Source organism: Centropristis striata, chromosome 12 (assembly GCF_030273125.1).
Source record: "Centropristis striata isolate RG_2023a ecotype Rhode Island chromosome 12, C.striata_1.0, whole genome shotgun sequence".
Taxonomy (NCBI): domain Eukaryota; kingdom Metazoa; phylum Chordata; class Actinopteri; order Perciformes; family Serranidae; genus Centropristis; species Centropristis striata.
Window position 1 is genome coordinate 27,921,535 of NC_081528.1, and position 15,724 is coordinate 27,937,258.

Genomic DNA, 15,724 nt, shown 5'->3' on the forward strand with positions numbered 1-15,724 from the left:
CTGTTACCTCAAACGTGAAAGAGTCAGACTTTATTTTCTCATTGAATCACCGCCTTCAGGGAGTCAACATTTCTAAATGCATGATCAATTGTTACATTTCAACAGAGAAAACAGCACATATTCACACATTCAACAACACCTCCTGAGTGTGTATTCTCTCCCACAAGCACACATACCGAACACTACAGCACACACACACATTCAGACACTCCTTTGGTAACATGAAGGAGCTAACGTGATGCTTATTTGAATCCTTTTGTAGTGTCTGGTGTATTCAAACCCCACCTACATTTATATAACAATTGAGTACATGATCAATTTAATGATCAAACTCTAATCCACACTGCAAAAACATTGTTTTATCATCAAACTTTGGACTAAAAAAACATTTCCTTTTTGTGTACATTTGTTCTTGATGCAAAAACATAAAAAAAAAATGAACATGAAATGGTTGAACTCTGCATAAGGGAATGCTGACTCATCAATCAAACAGCTATCAATGATTAAGTTCTTCATGGACAAGACTTGATATGCAGGATTGACTCATCATTGGCCTTTGTGAAATGGATAGAAATACTTGGTCATGACCACACTTTGTTAAACTATGACGCTCAACCATGGTCGCTGTTTTAAACCAGTGGATTATGTGGTTATTCCAACAAAACTACTTGGTTAGGTTAAAATCATGGTTTGAGTTCCAATAAGTACACTTGTTGATGTAAAATTGTGTAGCCTATTTAAGTTAAGTCGTCAGATAACTCAACAATTACTTGGTTTTACATGCGGGATGCTGTGATCATTGATCATGATGAGGTGTTGTAAAAAAAGAGAATTGAATTGAACTGAAAAGCGGTATCCTGGGCGAAAGTCATGTTTGTTTGCCTCCATGGTGGATTTAGACTGTTGGAGGGACATGGGCACAAAAAATGAAAAAGGTCAGCTCATTATATCTTCTTAATTTAGCCACACTATTGGGCACTTTATCACATTTTCTCTATTCAAAGGTGTTCTGAAAGGCACTCTATAAGGTTTTCTCTATCTTTATCATGTTTTCACTACCATGGGGAATCCTAAAGGGTCACTGTGTGTGGTTGTGGCTCAGTTTGTGGAGACGTTGTAGCTGTGCTGTCATTGGTGTGTGAATGGATTCCTGATGGTGGCAGTTGGCACCTTGTAGGGTAGCCTCGGCCACCAGTATGAACATGAGCAGAAAAGCCTTATACAAGTGCAGTCCATTTACCACTTACATTTGCAGCATTCTTTACAACATGGGGGCATCAATCAGTCAGTTAATACTCAAAAAGTGGTACATGTTCAAAGCATTATAAAAAAAAGCTTACTTCAGTCCAGCTCTTAGTATAAAAGTAAGCAGTTTGACTACAGTGGAGTGCTGTTGCACCTCTCTAACCCTTTTAATTTAAGCACCCTTACACCTGGTCTGCTCTCATCCAGGTAGTCCAGGACTGGGTTGTCAAAAGCCAGCTGTGCCCTCCTCTGGTCGGACCCCTTTTGGGTGTTGACAGAGGTCGTCTGTGTTGATATAGGCTCCTCTTCTTCTTCTCCCTGCTCCTCCGCACATGCAGAGCCGCAGCAGACAGTTGCCTTGGTGATGAGGCGGTCTAGTGGTTTGAGAGAGCGCATCCACTGGGGCAGAAAGTCCCAGCTCTGGAGCTGAGTTGGCAGATGGCGAGGACTACGGGCCTGCATCACATTTACCAAGGCAATGAAGACGGTCACACCCAGGAAAGGAGCTCCAACGCCAGCCATCACCCTCCAGCCTGCCAGCGAGAGGCCCAGCACCAGAGAGGGCAAGAGCAAGAAGCAAAGCAGCAGGTACAGCACTGCAAACCAGCGGTACTTGGCGGTTCGCTCACCCAGGACACGAGCCATCCTTATCGGCAGCCGCATGAAGGGAAGAGGATACCACAGCAGAATGCCAAAGACGTTGAAGAAGAGGTGACACAAAGCAATCTACATATAGATACAGAGATACAGTATGTAAGTGCTGGAGGATGTAATTAACAGTCAGTGTGTGTTTCTCTGACATCCTCAGAGTCTCCATGCATTCATTCCATAATCATGATTTAATGCCATCAGATGGTGTTAAATTTGACAGGCTTGTGTTACAATTAGTTGCCTCCAACTTATTTATGCACAAATCAATGTTCATATACATACAAACATTATCATAATCCACCATCTGTAGATATTTTTTTGTAACTCCCATGTTTCCTGCAGGGGAAAATATATTTGTGTTGTTTTTCACTGTCTGAGCCCATCCTCCTCTCTGAGAGGCATATCAGTAGAAAATATATTCATGAAAGTATGATTGTCCTTCAGAATTGTTTTCCTTGTTTTTTTCCTGCAGATTTCAAATGCTCATTGTATCTGATGAAACACTGGCTTACTTGTAGGGCAGCTGCTAGCTTGTTCCCAGGACTGGCCAGAGCTGCCAGCAGGGCTGTGGCTGTAGTGCCAATGTTGGACCCAAGGGTGAGCGGATAGGCCCGCTCCAGGCTGATCACACCAATACCTGAGGGAGAGGACAGAAACATGCTGCGTTAGAGGAAACAATGACAGTAAATAAAGATGGTTAACCAGGAGATGCTACACATTCTAAAGCAGGGGTCTCAAACTTATCCATGAAGGTTTGTGTTCAAACGAGCAGAAATGCACAAGAAACAACAAATCAACTGAGTAAAGACACGATGATAGAAGGAGTTGAGTTAGGTGTCACCCCGTGACACTCCTGTTTCTACTTCTTTCTCAGAAATTAGCTGATGCACTTCACAACAACTTTCCTGTGTAGTGCAATACAATTATCAGCTTTTGAAGTTGTGACAATGAAGTGTCAGCAATGACTAACATTTGCCACGGCTACACTGATCTGTCTTGTACATCTTTGATTGGGATTACATTTCTGAGACATTAATACAATCTGAATGAGATGCTTTTACATGATGAGAAGCATTCAGCAAAAAAATAAATGCACTGAAAACTTCAGAGTGATGAAGGCCAGTCTAAAATAAGTTTGAAAAGGTTTTTGATGAGAACTCCTTGAATTATTTAAACAACTTGACTCAAATTAGATCTCAGATGATATAATAAAATAATAAATAATAATAATTCATACTTGGTGTTTAAGGTGAACAAAGCTAATATTTGGAAAAGCAACAGAGGAATTAGAGGCTGAAATATAACTGCCAGATAAGATGACTAATGACTGTCAGATGAGTGGCTGCTTGACAACAACTGCCAACCAAAGTAGGGCAATGCTGCTATCTATGTAGTTAACTGAAACTGTAAGAAAATGGTTTCTCTCTGTCTTTTATCTTCTGGTTTACATCTTACTATAGCATGGTACAGCAAGTGTTTGAAGAGGAGGAAAAGCTAAAGTAAATAAACAGGAATACTTAACTGTGCCTTGGAAATTATCCATGTGTATAGTCTCTTGGCTTTAAGCTTTTTTCCTTCAAACCACTTAATTGCTCCTGTTTATCTGAGGCATGATTCCCATCGCGCATTTATCACTGAGGAGCAGGCTGATGACTCAGTCATCACTGATTTTACATGCTTCATTTAGCCAGTGGCATACAGTGTCGGTTATGTAACATATTCTTACAAACTTCACAAGACTCAATCGATGGAAACAAGCAGGTTTATGTCCTTATTTGGTCCCATCTCACTGGTAAATGAGCTATTAGCAAACAAGGAAATTAGAGGTATTCTCTTGCTCTTATGAAAACTTATTTTAATTTGCCATTTAATACATTACAGGAGCAATCGGTTAAACCATTGCTTAATGTACAGTTAAAGGGATGGTGTGGGTTTTTTTAAGTGGGGTTGTAAGAGGTACGTATCCAGAGTCAGTGTATTATCTGCAGTAGATGGCATTGGTCGTGCCACCAGTTTTCAGAAGCAGGCAGGAGTTCTGACACTGAAACTAATCAATGTACACTATATACTTTGGCACTACATCTTCACAACATTTTCATGACGTTTTCTCAACCACAGACCTTTTCGTATCCCTACGCCTTAGTGCCATTGTGTCACGCACTCTATTGCACTGCAGATCAGCTCAGAGGATGCTTTTATCAACCTGTATATATAGAATAAGAACATTTGCAGAGGGAGACTGAATGGTTGAAAGAGAGAGAAGGGAAACTTATGTGGAAACTGGAGGAGAAGACAGAACACAAGCAACCAGAAAGAGGGACTGTAAGGACTGTAAACACATCCAGAGAATGAATGCTGCCATTAGTGGGACTTGGTTAAAACACAACTTCACTGGATTTTCCCCGTCTTAATGAATGCTGGTGTCTTCTTTGATTTTTCACACCCAGTGGTTAAAATACATTTTGCTGCTGCCCTCCTCCTCAGCAGTACATTGCTTACTTTCTGTGCAGGTTCGCCTTCCCGCTTTATTCCTTTAAAGTTATTCCTTTAGCACTGCATTACTGCAGCAGTAAATGTCTGTTCAGAGGTTGTGGTGGTTGAATTTATGACTTGGTGCAGAAACCAGTGGCCTTGGAAGCAAACAGCCCAGTTTACGAGCTGTGCTGCTGTTTTGTCGTTCTCTCTCTGCCACAACAATTTTCAGTCAAAGTAATCACATAAACTGATATTCTTGTGAAACATTTATGAGATCATCTAAGCTCACAAATGCAGTGGCAAACATCATATGCCTGAAGCAGAGTCCATGTTTGATAGCCATCTCTGCACAGTGCTGGTCCACTGAGGAATAAGATCTGGTGCTCTGCACAGTTAGAGCCCACTTTAATAAGACATTACAAGAGACTCCCTGAAACATAACTGCAGGCTCAGGATGAGAAAGAAGCTTAAATTAATCCAACCTTCAGACAAGGCAGATGCTGGGATGGCCCCCAGACTATAAACATGACTTTCTTCAAATTCACCCAACACAAACAGAAGAAAAGTAGGTGAACAGCAAAGTCAAGTTGGACAGAAGAAGGCAACAAGCATCTAAAATCCACTTTGTGGATATTATGTATTATGTGATCTAATCCTCTACAGTGACATATCCTTTGATCCAAGCAAATAAAGCACATATGCATAATGTGTCACACAAACACTGTTTTATTCTATACCATGTCTGAATCACAAAGAAAAACTGCAATGAAAGACTATAATCTACAAAGAATTACAGCTGGCTTTTGCATATACTATATACTGACGTAGAAGAAACGAGTACCACTGATTACCCAGCAGGTTGCTACAATTAACTGTCCAATTTGCCTGAAAGTATTTCTATCGAGAAAATAAAGTGGTGGACGACCACCAGGGATAACAAAATTGTTTGGCATTCCTCACATATCACTTATATAGTGTAACAAAGCGATGTGCCAAAAGTTTCATACTCAAGCAGAGCGGATGACAGCTTATGATGTTCAAATTATATTAATCAGCATTTAACGCTTCAGTTCTGACTTCTATCTTGCTGAGATGGTGCTGGTTTAGAGTAATGAAGACCCACATCCAGAAAAGTAGAAACAAAGCCATGTAGCAAGTTTTTTGCTTATTCTTTGTGGACTCTGCAGTAAAAGTGCCTATGGTGGATAGAACCAGAAAAAGTGCCCTCTAGGGTGCCCCTCCAGTGGAGAAAACACAATTCAACTCACTAGTGCCCTTAAAATGGAGAAAATATGATGCAGTGTCATATAGACTGCCCTTCATGCTTGAAAGCTTTCTATGCACTGGTTATCTATATAGTCTATGGCTGGTACCCTGCAGCATGTAGCTGGTGCCCTTTGACCCTTGATATTTTTCACCCCTCAGACAGCCTGAGCCCACCACTAGTTCATAGTGTATGTTATAAACAGCAACTTACTTAATAGGGTCACATAAGTGCAAAAGTGACTATAAAATATGTTTTGGTCAAAAACAACTTTTGTCTTTCTTTGACTTCCAACCCAACTGGCAATATAAACAAATCTAGCAAACAAAGAGCATTTATTTCATATATGTCCAGCAGCTATAGACACTGTGGCTTTACGAGTGACTTTGCTCCATATCTCTTGTCTGAAAGGCTGCTGGAAACAAACATCCGACCACAGTGAACTCATATTGCATGTCTATACTGAGTCTTCAAGGATGTTGTTTATCCTCAGTTGTGGTGTTTTGCAAAATACAATCACATGATAGGAATATAACGTGTTGATAATGTTATTAAGCCTTGAATTGATTCATAATAATGTGACTATCTTGTGTCATAGTATTGTATATAGGCCTAAGCCTAATATAGGAAAACTAGAAAATTTCCTCTGGGGAAATTCTGAAAGGGCCACGGGGGCTACTGCCGGTGTGTGTACTCTATGATGAGATTCTTCAGAGATTTCAAACAATTAATACTAGTAATGTTATGATACTATATTATATACAAGGAGCACACCTACAACAAGCATTACTTTTCAAGTATTTCAAGTACTTACGCGTGCGTCCGTCCGTGTGTGTGTGTGTGTGTGTGTGTGTGTGTGTGTGTGTCTGGGTCTCTCTTTCTGTGAGAGATACATCAAAGGATGAAAGGCTTTGGGGTCGACCAATCAGAGCAGAGCAATCAACAGAATTAACTGCCGCTGTAGAATGTTCTGGTACAGTAACAGCAGCCAGAGGTGGACAAACTGGAATTTCTAGCCTCGAACAGAAAGCATTTTTGGCAAAACCATAATACCTATCATTGATCTGACTTCACTTTGAGCGTCCTGAGTTCTTCCTGAACAGCTACATATGTTTTTTGTGAAGAAAAATGAAGAAATAGCTTTGTAAGAGCGATCTGAAAAACTGTTAAATATGTTTTTCTATAGAAATCTTCCTGGGTTTTTTAATATGGGAGTCAATGGGGCTGTTGGTGCGTGTCGGTGGCGCATCTGTGCGTCGTACGCCCAAACTATAACTCTTACAGCTTTACCAGAGGATTGTGAGTGAGAAGACAAATTTTCCTACGTTTCTATGTATAAATTATTTGTGTAGAGTGGAATTTGCGGCCTGGAGCGCAGTTTTCAAATTTATTTTTTGACAATTTCTTTTCTCCCTCTACACTCTGCATGATGATGTCACACACTGTGACACGAACGTTCCATGCAATACACACCCATTATAATCTCAGAACTTCTCCAAAAATGATCATGGTCATTGAACAGGGATTGATAAAAAACTATATGACCTATCCAAATGTGGATTAATACACCAATACACAAGACTTGTGTCTACTGTTTAAAGTTTAAATGGAGGTGAAATTAGGTGAAATTATGCCTGAGAAGTAGACGTTTGAAAATTTCCAATTATTGTTCTTTTTCACTCTTTTTTTTCCCGCCGTCCCATTCACTTCAATGCAAAATTTTGGGCAGTTTCTCGCAATTTACGTTGTTAAAAATTTGTATTCCGTATAGAAAAGTAATAGCTCCCGATCAAACTGCACATTTTGATATGTAATTTGTCATCAACTCGAAGAGTTGCAGGACTAGTAGCGGGACGAAATTGTGTCCGGAAGAGGAAGAAGAAAAAATCCACAATGTAACAATAGTACTCGGTGTGATTGCCCCGTGGCCCTAATAACAACATTTAGACGTTTAATCACCAGAAAGCACTATAAAAGTAATTGGTAAGGGTAATTAACATATTTCCTTTTTTTAGCATGCCATATGTTCTTAGATTTGTATGATAATTTCATTATGTTTATGTTTCACATAGTGGTGCTAATTAGACTTGACTTACTTTAATTACACATTTATCACATTAACATTTTATCTCGTAAATGCTTTGAAGCTCTAATTTTTGCAAAAGCATATTTCACCCACCTACTAGTGGAGTCATGGCGGAAGTGAAGACAGAGCTGCTCTGGACCACGAATGTTACCCCTGCGCCCACAAACATGGCCATGTATCCTGCCAGCCACCCACATGGATATGGCAGGTCTGTTGAGATAAAGAGAGGAGAGAAGGGAATTACCCACATGCATATAACCTCATCAATACTTGCATCTTCTTCACAGCCTCTACGATGTTATTTGCATCAAAAGCAGCTGATTCAGGTGTTTATGGCTTGTTTGCTTCACTGTGTAAAATCTCCAGCAGCTCAATGCTCACCTGTGTTGATGACTTTATGAATGACCTTAGCGACTTGGCCTTTTAGAAGAGAGTTGAGCAGCTTGACCAGAAGCAGCAGACAGGAGCAGAGGACAGCCAGAGAGCCTGCCAGGAGAATCAGGCCCACTGTGAGGTCTGAAAGCCCCGAAGACACAAACAAATGCCTGCCTGCAGAGTGAGAGGACCAACAATCATCAGAAAATGATCCCACAAACACACAGCATCATTACCTTTTAACACTGAAAATAAATAGCATACTAAAAATCAATTACAGGTGCATCTCAATACTTTAGAATATGATGAAAAAGTCCATTTTCAGTAGTTCAAGTCAAATAGCTCCAACCAAGTATTGAGTTCATGTAGATGGACATACTTTTCAGAGGCCAACATTTCTATCTTTAAAATATTTTTTTTTAATTGGTCTTTTGTAATATTAAACTTTGTTTGAGACACATTAAATTGTAGGTCTTCATTAAGTCATAATCATTATAATTAGAAGAAATTAAATAAATTTAGGCATGAAATGTTTCACTCTGTGTGTAATGGATCTATATAATGTGTTATTTCCACTTTTTGAATTGAATTACTGACATAAATAAACTTTTATATGATTTTTCATTTATTAAGATGCAAAAGTAGGTGGCTTATAGATATTATTGAGTTTAAACTCACACTTCAGTGATGGTTGGGACAAGTCCTGACTGGACCCACAGTGGTCGCTGCTCACATTGCCAGTGGACTGCAGAAAGAAAAGGAATGAGGACATAAAGAAAGACGCATCTGTGATGGAAACACAAATTAGCAACACAGCTTTCACTGGCAGCAGCGTCAGGCTCTATTTGGCGCCAGTGTGTGACACAATGTGTCTGCATGTGCAGGAGACAGCAGTGGAGACAAAGCCATTACCATAACAAGGTCAGTCTGGCACCATTCTTTCACCAGGCTCCTGTTCCTCATGTCCTCATGTCCCATGGCGATCCCTGTGATCACACAGTTGTCCAGCTGAGGGTAAAAGGAGATATATTTTTCATCTTTTAAGTTCAGGGAGCCAAGGTTGAAGTATTAAACCTTCAGTCTTTTAGTCCTTCAACCAGAACCAGAAGATATACCTGTATGATGAGCTTGGTGACTGGCTCGGTGATGACCTTGAGCAGCTCAGGTGCTTCCTCCCCAGGCTGAAGCTTTAAGCTGGTGACCAGCAGGTGTGACAGCCGTGCCATGACGCCACTGGACACCTCCAGGGGCAGCAGGACCAGGACCGACAGCCAGTTGAAGCAGTCGTGGATTGTTGCCCCAGCAAAGGCTCTGCAGTACAGTGGATCATCATCGTTTTCTGTTAACTAAGGTCAGCCAGCAGCATGACCTACTACTCTAAATGATTAGTGGTTAATCTGCTTTTTTTGGCTTGATGGTTTTTTGTGTGTGTGATGTAATAAGCATTTTATTTTTACCTCAGTGTGTGAGTATATTATGAAAGTTTAATAAATTATATTTATTTCGCTAGACACAGATTAAGCAACAAGCCATCTGTTCAGTGACGTATATTTTCCTGCCAAAGGGTAACTGGTGTGGGATCAATGTGGATTGGTGCCATTATTGTCACCGTTGTAGAAATTGCACTCAAATGGAAGCTGAAGCAAAGAGGCAGCGAGCAGCTGCTAATGTTTTCTCCTCACCCTCCTCTGCTCTTGCCTTGACACTTTTATTCATCTTTCCTCCGTCTCACCACTTATTCTCTTCACTTTTCCATTTCAATTTCTTCTTCGCTGCTCTTCAGCTTCCCCTCTACTTATCCTCTGCCTTGCCACCTCTCTTCACTCACCGCTGAAACTCGGCCCTCTCTGCAGCTTGCATCATGGCCACTATGGTGTTCGTGACTGAGGTCCCAATGTTGGACCCCATGATGATTGGAACGGCCGACCTCACCTCCAGCACTGAGAAGTGAAAGCAAGCAGAAAAGATACATTTTAAGTCATCATTCCTAAATTGCATGCATAGTATATGATAAAATGACTGTAATTGAGTTGATTTTTGCATGAATGTTACATCACGCAAGTCATGATAAGATATGACCTTCTGTATTTTAGAAGACAACTTGAGTTTTAATGGGGATGAAAGGTGATTCTAATTTGTAGCTGAGTGGAGGCAGCTTAGCCTTCACATTCTGCAGGGAGCTTTATTGTTGAGGATGCCTTTAATGACGATGACCTACAGGACACATTCACACACCCATTAATGCACACATTCATGTCTTGGCATCTCTTTTTCTCTTAATTACGTATAATCTTTCTCCTATCCCTCTTACAGAAAGGGGTTAAAAGCACACAGGCAGCTCCTCTACGAGTTTGACCTGCACTTGTTAGACGGGTCATAATCTCACCGTGTAATGGTGTTATCAAGCGTGATAAAGTGTAGACAGACTGAGATGGTGGGGGATTAGAGAGTGTGAAATGGTTTTATTTGATTATCTGATCCCAGACCAACCTGCAAGATTACAAAATATTGCAAAATGTTTTTTGCAAACCACCAGCCACTACAGAGCTGCAAAATCACATTTAGGATGTTGGTTAGTCAGTCAGTCAGTGTGCGGTTATAATCACACAACAGAAAGATTCAGTTTTGCATTATGCAAACTTAATCATTTAATCATTTTAACACAGCGTTAAGGATAATGCTGATAATGCTGATGACAAAATATATTTTTCTTGCTGTCAAAAAGATTTCATAGAAAGACAAAAAACACTAATACATGTATTCCCTCAACAAGTATTTTCTGTGTTTATAAAGCCTGAAATAGCTTATTATGTACCATAGACCTCCATTGTCCTAATTCAATTTAAAACATATTAATGAGCCACAATTTTTCTCTAGCAGCCATGCTCCCTTTATTAGTTTGAACATGTCGTTTTTTTTACTCAATCCCGTGTTCACTGTTTGGCTACTAGAAGTACATCAAATGTGTATTAATCCGCAGCTAAAAATAGTAAAATAGTCTCTAAAAAGTATGTATTCTTCTTTTTTTTCTGTTGAAACAGTGTCAGGAACTACTTTGCCTTTTCAAAATAGAAATAAGTATTTGGAACAAGATTTTGCTGTTGGGAAGAATAAATGGGTTTGGAGCTGAGGACCACAGATGGGAAGTATTGTGAAATTACACATCTTTTGGTCTTGGTTTTGGCATTTTTGTGGGATTTCTTAACAAAAATATGAATATACATAGAAAAACACAATCCTTATCTCTTAAACATACATACAACATACATTCCTCTGCCTACATTTATATCCCTAACCTACGCTATATCTGCTAATTTGGGCCTTAATGTTAAACTCCAATTCAAATAGCATAATTTACTGTATCCTCCATAGGGAACATAACATGAGATAGGACTGTGAGCCAAAAATACTGAGATTATAATCATAAACCATGAAAAATGAATTACATTTATGTGTGTGTCATGGGAATGTCTGACTTTTCTATATTTACTGCAAAGTTGCTGTATGTATTCATGCAAAAATAATAGCCTGTAGGGACACACAAGCATACAGTGTATACACACACATACACAAATATATCTCAGCATAAATGAAGCCAACCAGGACATCTTTGCATTTTGGAGTCTTACAATGTATTTAAAAGCCTAAAATAACTTGTGCTAGAGAATGTGGCACTCACACATTTACACACACACTGTTATGCTTCTACTTACGTCCGGAGGCCACCAGACTGACGACAATGGAGGAGGAGGTGGATGAGCTCTGGACTAGCACAGTAACCAAGATCCCCACCACCAGCCCCGCCACAGGGTTAGAGAGCACCGCATTGTCCTGAAAAATGTCCCCTGCCACTTTACCTGGTTAAATATGCCACCCACCCACACACACACACACACACACACACACACACGCACACAGATACTGGTCTCAGACATGACATGGTTGCCAAGAGCACTGTTAAACAAGATCCAACCGTCTGTTTCCTCAAATCCTCAAAGGTCATGAGATGAAGCTTTGCAGTAAATTATACAGCAGGGTCCTAGTAGGACAGTGACTCACTTGTTTGTTAAACATCAACCGGCTGAGTCACTATCAACCCGCTGAGGGTGCAATGAGGGTTATAGTACTTACCCCCTGCTAACTGGAAGGCAGAGCTCAGAGTGTCCAAGGAACAAACAAAGAGGAAGAGGAGGATGAGGAGGAGAGGGATCTTGGACAGGTTGACAAGGAACTGCGTGATCTTGTTCGGACTCACTGCTGGGGTCTGTGGAGAGCTATCTGTTCGAAAGAACCAGAGAAGTGGTTTAGCCTCACAATATGAAAGTCAACGTTATAAAAAAATATACATCAGATAACAAAGAAACGTGGCGTGTTACTGGCCACTGCTTCCCATTGTTCTTGTCATTCTTATTATGCATTCTGGATGAGAGAGATAGTCCCAGGAAGCAATCTTACAGATAGAAAGCAAAGCCATCTGACATACTACATTATCCATATGCAGCCAAATGCTGCTGAGTGGCAGCAGGACTTTGCTTTTGTTGCCCAGACTGTGTGATCCCACTGGCCCTGTGCGTCTTTTGTACATGTCCTTATCTAACAAGCATGCGGTTCGGCTTCTGCTGTTTTTTATCTGCCTTTTCAAAGAGATCAGACCTGCTGCCAAGCCAGGACACAAACGCACAATTCTCCTCTTCATGCCACTCTTGTACCTTTCTCTTTAGGGAGTCTGTCTGCCCCCCTGAGTGAAGGCTTGCTAGAGCGGTGATTGGTATGTTGGTTGTTGCAGTCAAAGCAGCTGCTCAGGTCAAGGGTGGAGCCGATGCCGGACTCCCCGTCCTCCTCCTGGTGGAGTTTCAGCTGTGAGGAGAGCTGAGTGCCAGGCAACCTCACATCTGATAACAAGAGTATACACTCAACTTTGAAGCATTACAAAGACAGAACGATGGGAATTGAATCTAACAAGTTACCGCTGCAGTTGAGCCCTTTGCTGCGTCCAGAAGACACTATAGTTATAGGTCGAGACGACATGGTGCTTTGGATGCTGTGTGGAGACATGGAGGTAATTAAAATCACAGGATGACACGGCTGTGGAGGGAACACGAAAGAGTGGATGTGTTTATCAGCCACCTGCAGCAGTAAAAAGAAGCCAAAGGAGACCAGCATGTCTCATAACTCTACTGAGATCAACAGACAAGCAATTATGATGGAACAAAGGCAGCACACATTGTTTGTAATTGGCAGCTGCTCTTGATTCAAGGTCAAATTGCACACTTAAACTACATACACCGGGAGGAATCGTCTGGCCTCTCAACAAATGAATGCCTTGTCAAAGTCAATAAGGACACATTAGTATCAATGTAACTTGTCTTGTACTCAGTTTCCTGCAGCTGCGAGTCAGCTCTTAAAGGGACTCTCCACCGACTATAGAGCAGCAACTCCCTTCAAAGATGTTCACGCTCTCGCTTTAAAGAGAACTGTTTTTCCCCCTTTTCATGTCATCCACTTTGCCATATTTTGGGGACTCCAGTGGAGGAGGGAGTACTAATGTGTCTCTGTAAAGCAAAGAGGATGGAAGTGAATTCAGCAATTACGGCAGTCGAAATTACAGTAATTACAGTCGCTGCATCTTTCTCATTCTGTGTGGCATCCTCCTGCAGGTTGTGATGAGCACAGAGGGCCCGTTAGCATATGTACGTCTATCTGCATGTGGGAGTTTGTGAGACACATTCCATAAGTTGCAGCTGAATATACTCTGAATGTACTTGTGAAAATTGTGTGCATTTCTGTGTGTTTTTTGTGTATGTATGCACATAATGTTGTTCTCGTACCTCATAACAAACCAACCCTCTGCCTTTCAGAGACTCCAGCAGGCTCAGTTTTAAAGCTAGTGTGTGCATACTGGTGTGATATGAAATCTAGAAAAACTAAGGAATCCATTGGTACCAACCATGCAAAGCTGCCCCCTGACTTCTGACCTGAAGATATCAGAATAGAAATGGTTTATGTGGATGCCCACGACTTTTGCCATGCATTTTACAATGAAGTATGTTTCTAATGCAGGATGAATGTGTTTTTTTCTGCCTATTGCATTTAAATATTTCTGTATACTGGTGTCCCCAAACTGTCCTGGAATCACATGGAAAGCTGACACTCTTGGACTTTTGGACACAGTGGACAAAATAAACCCAATTGTATTCATGTGTTAGTCCCCATAGTAGCATTTAATTCACAGCTTTTTGAAACCTTGAAGAGACCTATATCATTCAGAGGATGTGTGGCTTTCCTCAGTGCAATGACAATAAAGTGGTTTCGCAGAAGAGAAGTGCTTGCCATCCAAAAAAAGGCAATTCAACAGAAATTTTCAAAATGTCAAAAGATTTGACTCCAAATTACAGCATGGATTTCTCTATCGTGTTCATCAAGCTCTTGGTGTCCTGATGTGGAATTTTGGATACCAATTCTTACAAATTCTTCGCTGGTAAAAAAAAAAAATGGTGAAATTTGTAATAATCAGTTATATCAACTTTGCAATTGCTGCAACAACTTAGGAGGCATATTCATCGATGTATTTATATAATTTAATTAATTAATGTATTTTGATTTTTGATTCATGACAAAGAAAAAAAATATGAAAAATATACATTTAAAAAAGATGTATATGTATATGCAGTTTAAGTTTCTTTTTACTTGAGTTTACTTGAAGCATAAAAAAAGGATGAACGAAACTTTTAGTAACAGCTGTCAGTGAGTGATGGCTGACTTTCCTACTCCTGGCGCCACAGATTCAGACAAAAGGCCAGAGATTTCCATTAAAAATGAAAGATTAATTTAAAATAATAACAGAAACATTCAGTATTGACAAAAAAAACTTTACTCATCATAAATATTTGATACCCACATACACAGTAAAGCATCTTACCTGGTCAGAAACAGTTGTGTAGGACCCCCTGGAAAGGAAAGCATCAAACTGAAGTGTAGATCATCTTTAAATAAGCCAGCAGGTAACACCTCACCTCTTGTCGATTAACTTGCTCCATCATCAGACACCTCATTGTTAATCAATAACACAAACCCTTAACTTAATGATGCATGAGCTGGGAAAGCACGTTGCTTGTTACGTGATGAATGATGTTTTTTTTTCAACCAGCTGTTTTTCACCTGACCTGGGTCCAGATAAAGACCCTGAGATAAAGAGGTTCTGTTTGATGGAATAAACTTTGAGGCTCTTGTAGTTTCACGTGTATGAGCAGGAGAAATGTGACACCTAGTGGTGAATGTTGGAAACACCACTGGCTTTTCAAGTCAGCTGTTTTCATCATGTTCTGTAGTTTGGCACAGATGCAAGCCAGCGTAATAAAGGATCGTTTCTTGCACGAGATAAGTCTGTGAAAGTATTTCAAACATGTACTCAGTAATCTGCGTGATTTGTACAGAATGTTCAGGTGCTTAGGTACTTTGCTAGGACTCAAGATCAAGCATGTTGTGATTGGAAATAAACTATCATAGAGATTTTGTGAGATCCTCTTAACACATGCATACACACATTTTTCTACACACCTCACTACCCACAGACAATGTCTTGGCCATATCAGTCTGACTAACAGGGTAATTGTTAACAATTAGTCCAG

At 40.3% G+C, this 15,724-nt stretch overlaps 1 protein-coding gene across 1 annotated transcript; it reads right to left on the minus strand.

Annotated features, from left to right (window-relative positions):
* Positions 1 to 1,377: 1,377 nt before the first annotated feature.
* Positions 1,378 to 15,026, minus strand: slc34a1b (solute carrier family 34 member 1b). The gene is made up of 13 exons (XM_059346505.1): positions 15,016 to 15,026; positions 13,064 to 13,137; positions 12,806 to 12,988; positions 12,228 to 12,374; positions 11,810 to 11,953; positions 9,925 to 10,036; positions 9,212 to 9,407; positions 9,009 to 9,104; positions 8,775 to 8,841; positions 8,103 to 8,270; positions 7,815 to 7,931; positions 2,409 to 2,533; positions 1,378 to 1,971 (listed from the first exon to the last, which is right to left on the minus strand). Exons 2-13 carry the CDS (start codon positions 13,122 to 13,124, stop codon positions 1,378 to 1,380), a joined length of 2,010 nt encoding a protein of 669 aa, XP_059202488.1. The 5' UTR covers positions 13,125 to 13,137; positions 15,016 to 15,026.
* Between the last annotated feature and the right edge of the window lie 698 nt (positions 15,027 to 15,724).

Bases quoted from the DNA above. Each gene is read 5' to 3' on its own strand.
- slc34a1b (XM_059346505.1), bottom strand. From the start codon at position 13,124: ATGTCGTCTCGACCTATAACTATAGTGTCTTCTGGACGCAGCAAAGGG. The intron at 12,989-13,063 runs GTAACTTGTTAG...TCTTGTTATCAG, and splicing joins CAAAGGGCTCAACTGCAGCG to ATGTGAGGTTGCCTGGCACT. The intron at 1,972-2,408 runs GTAAGCCAGTGT...ATCTATATGTAG, and splicing joins AGCTAGCAGCTGCCCTACAA to ATTGCTTTGTGTCACCTCTT.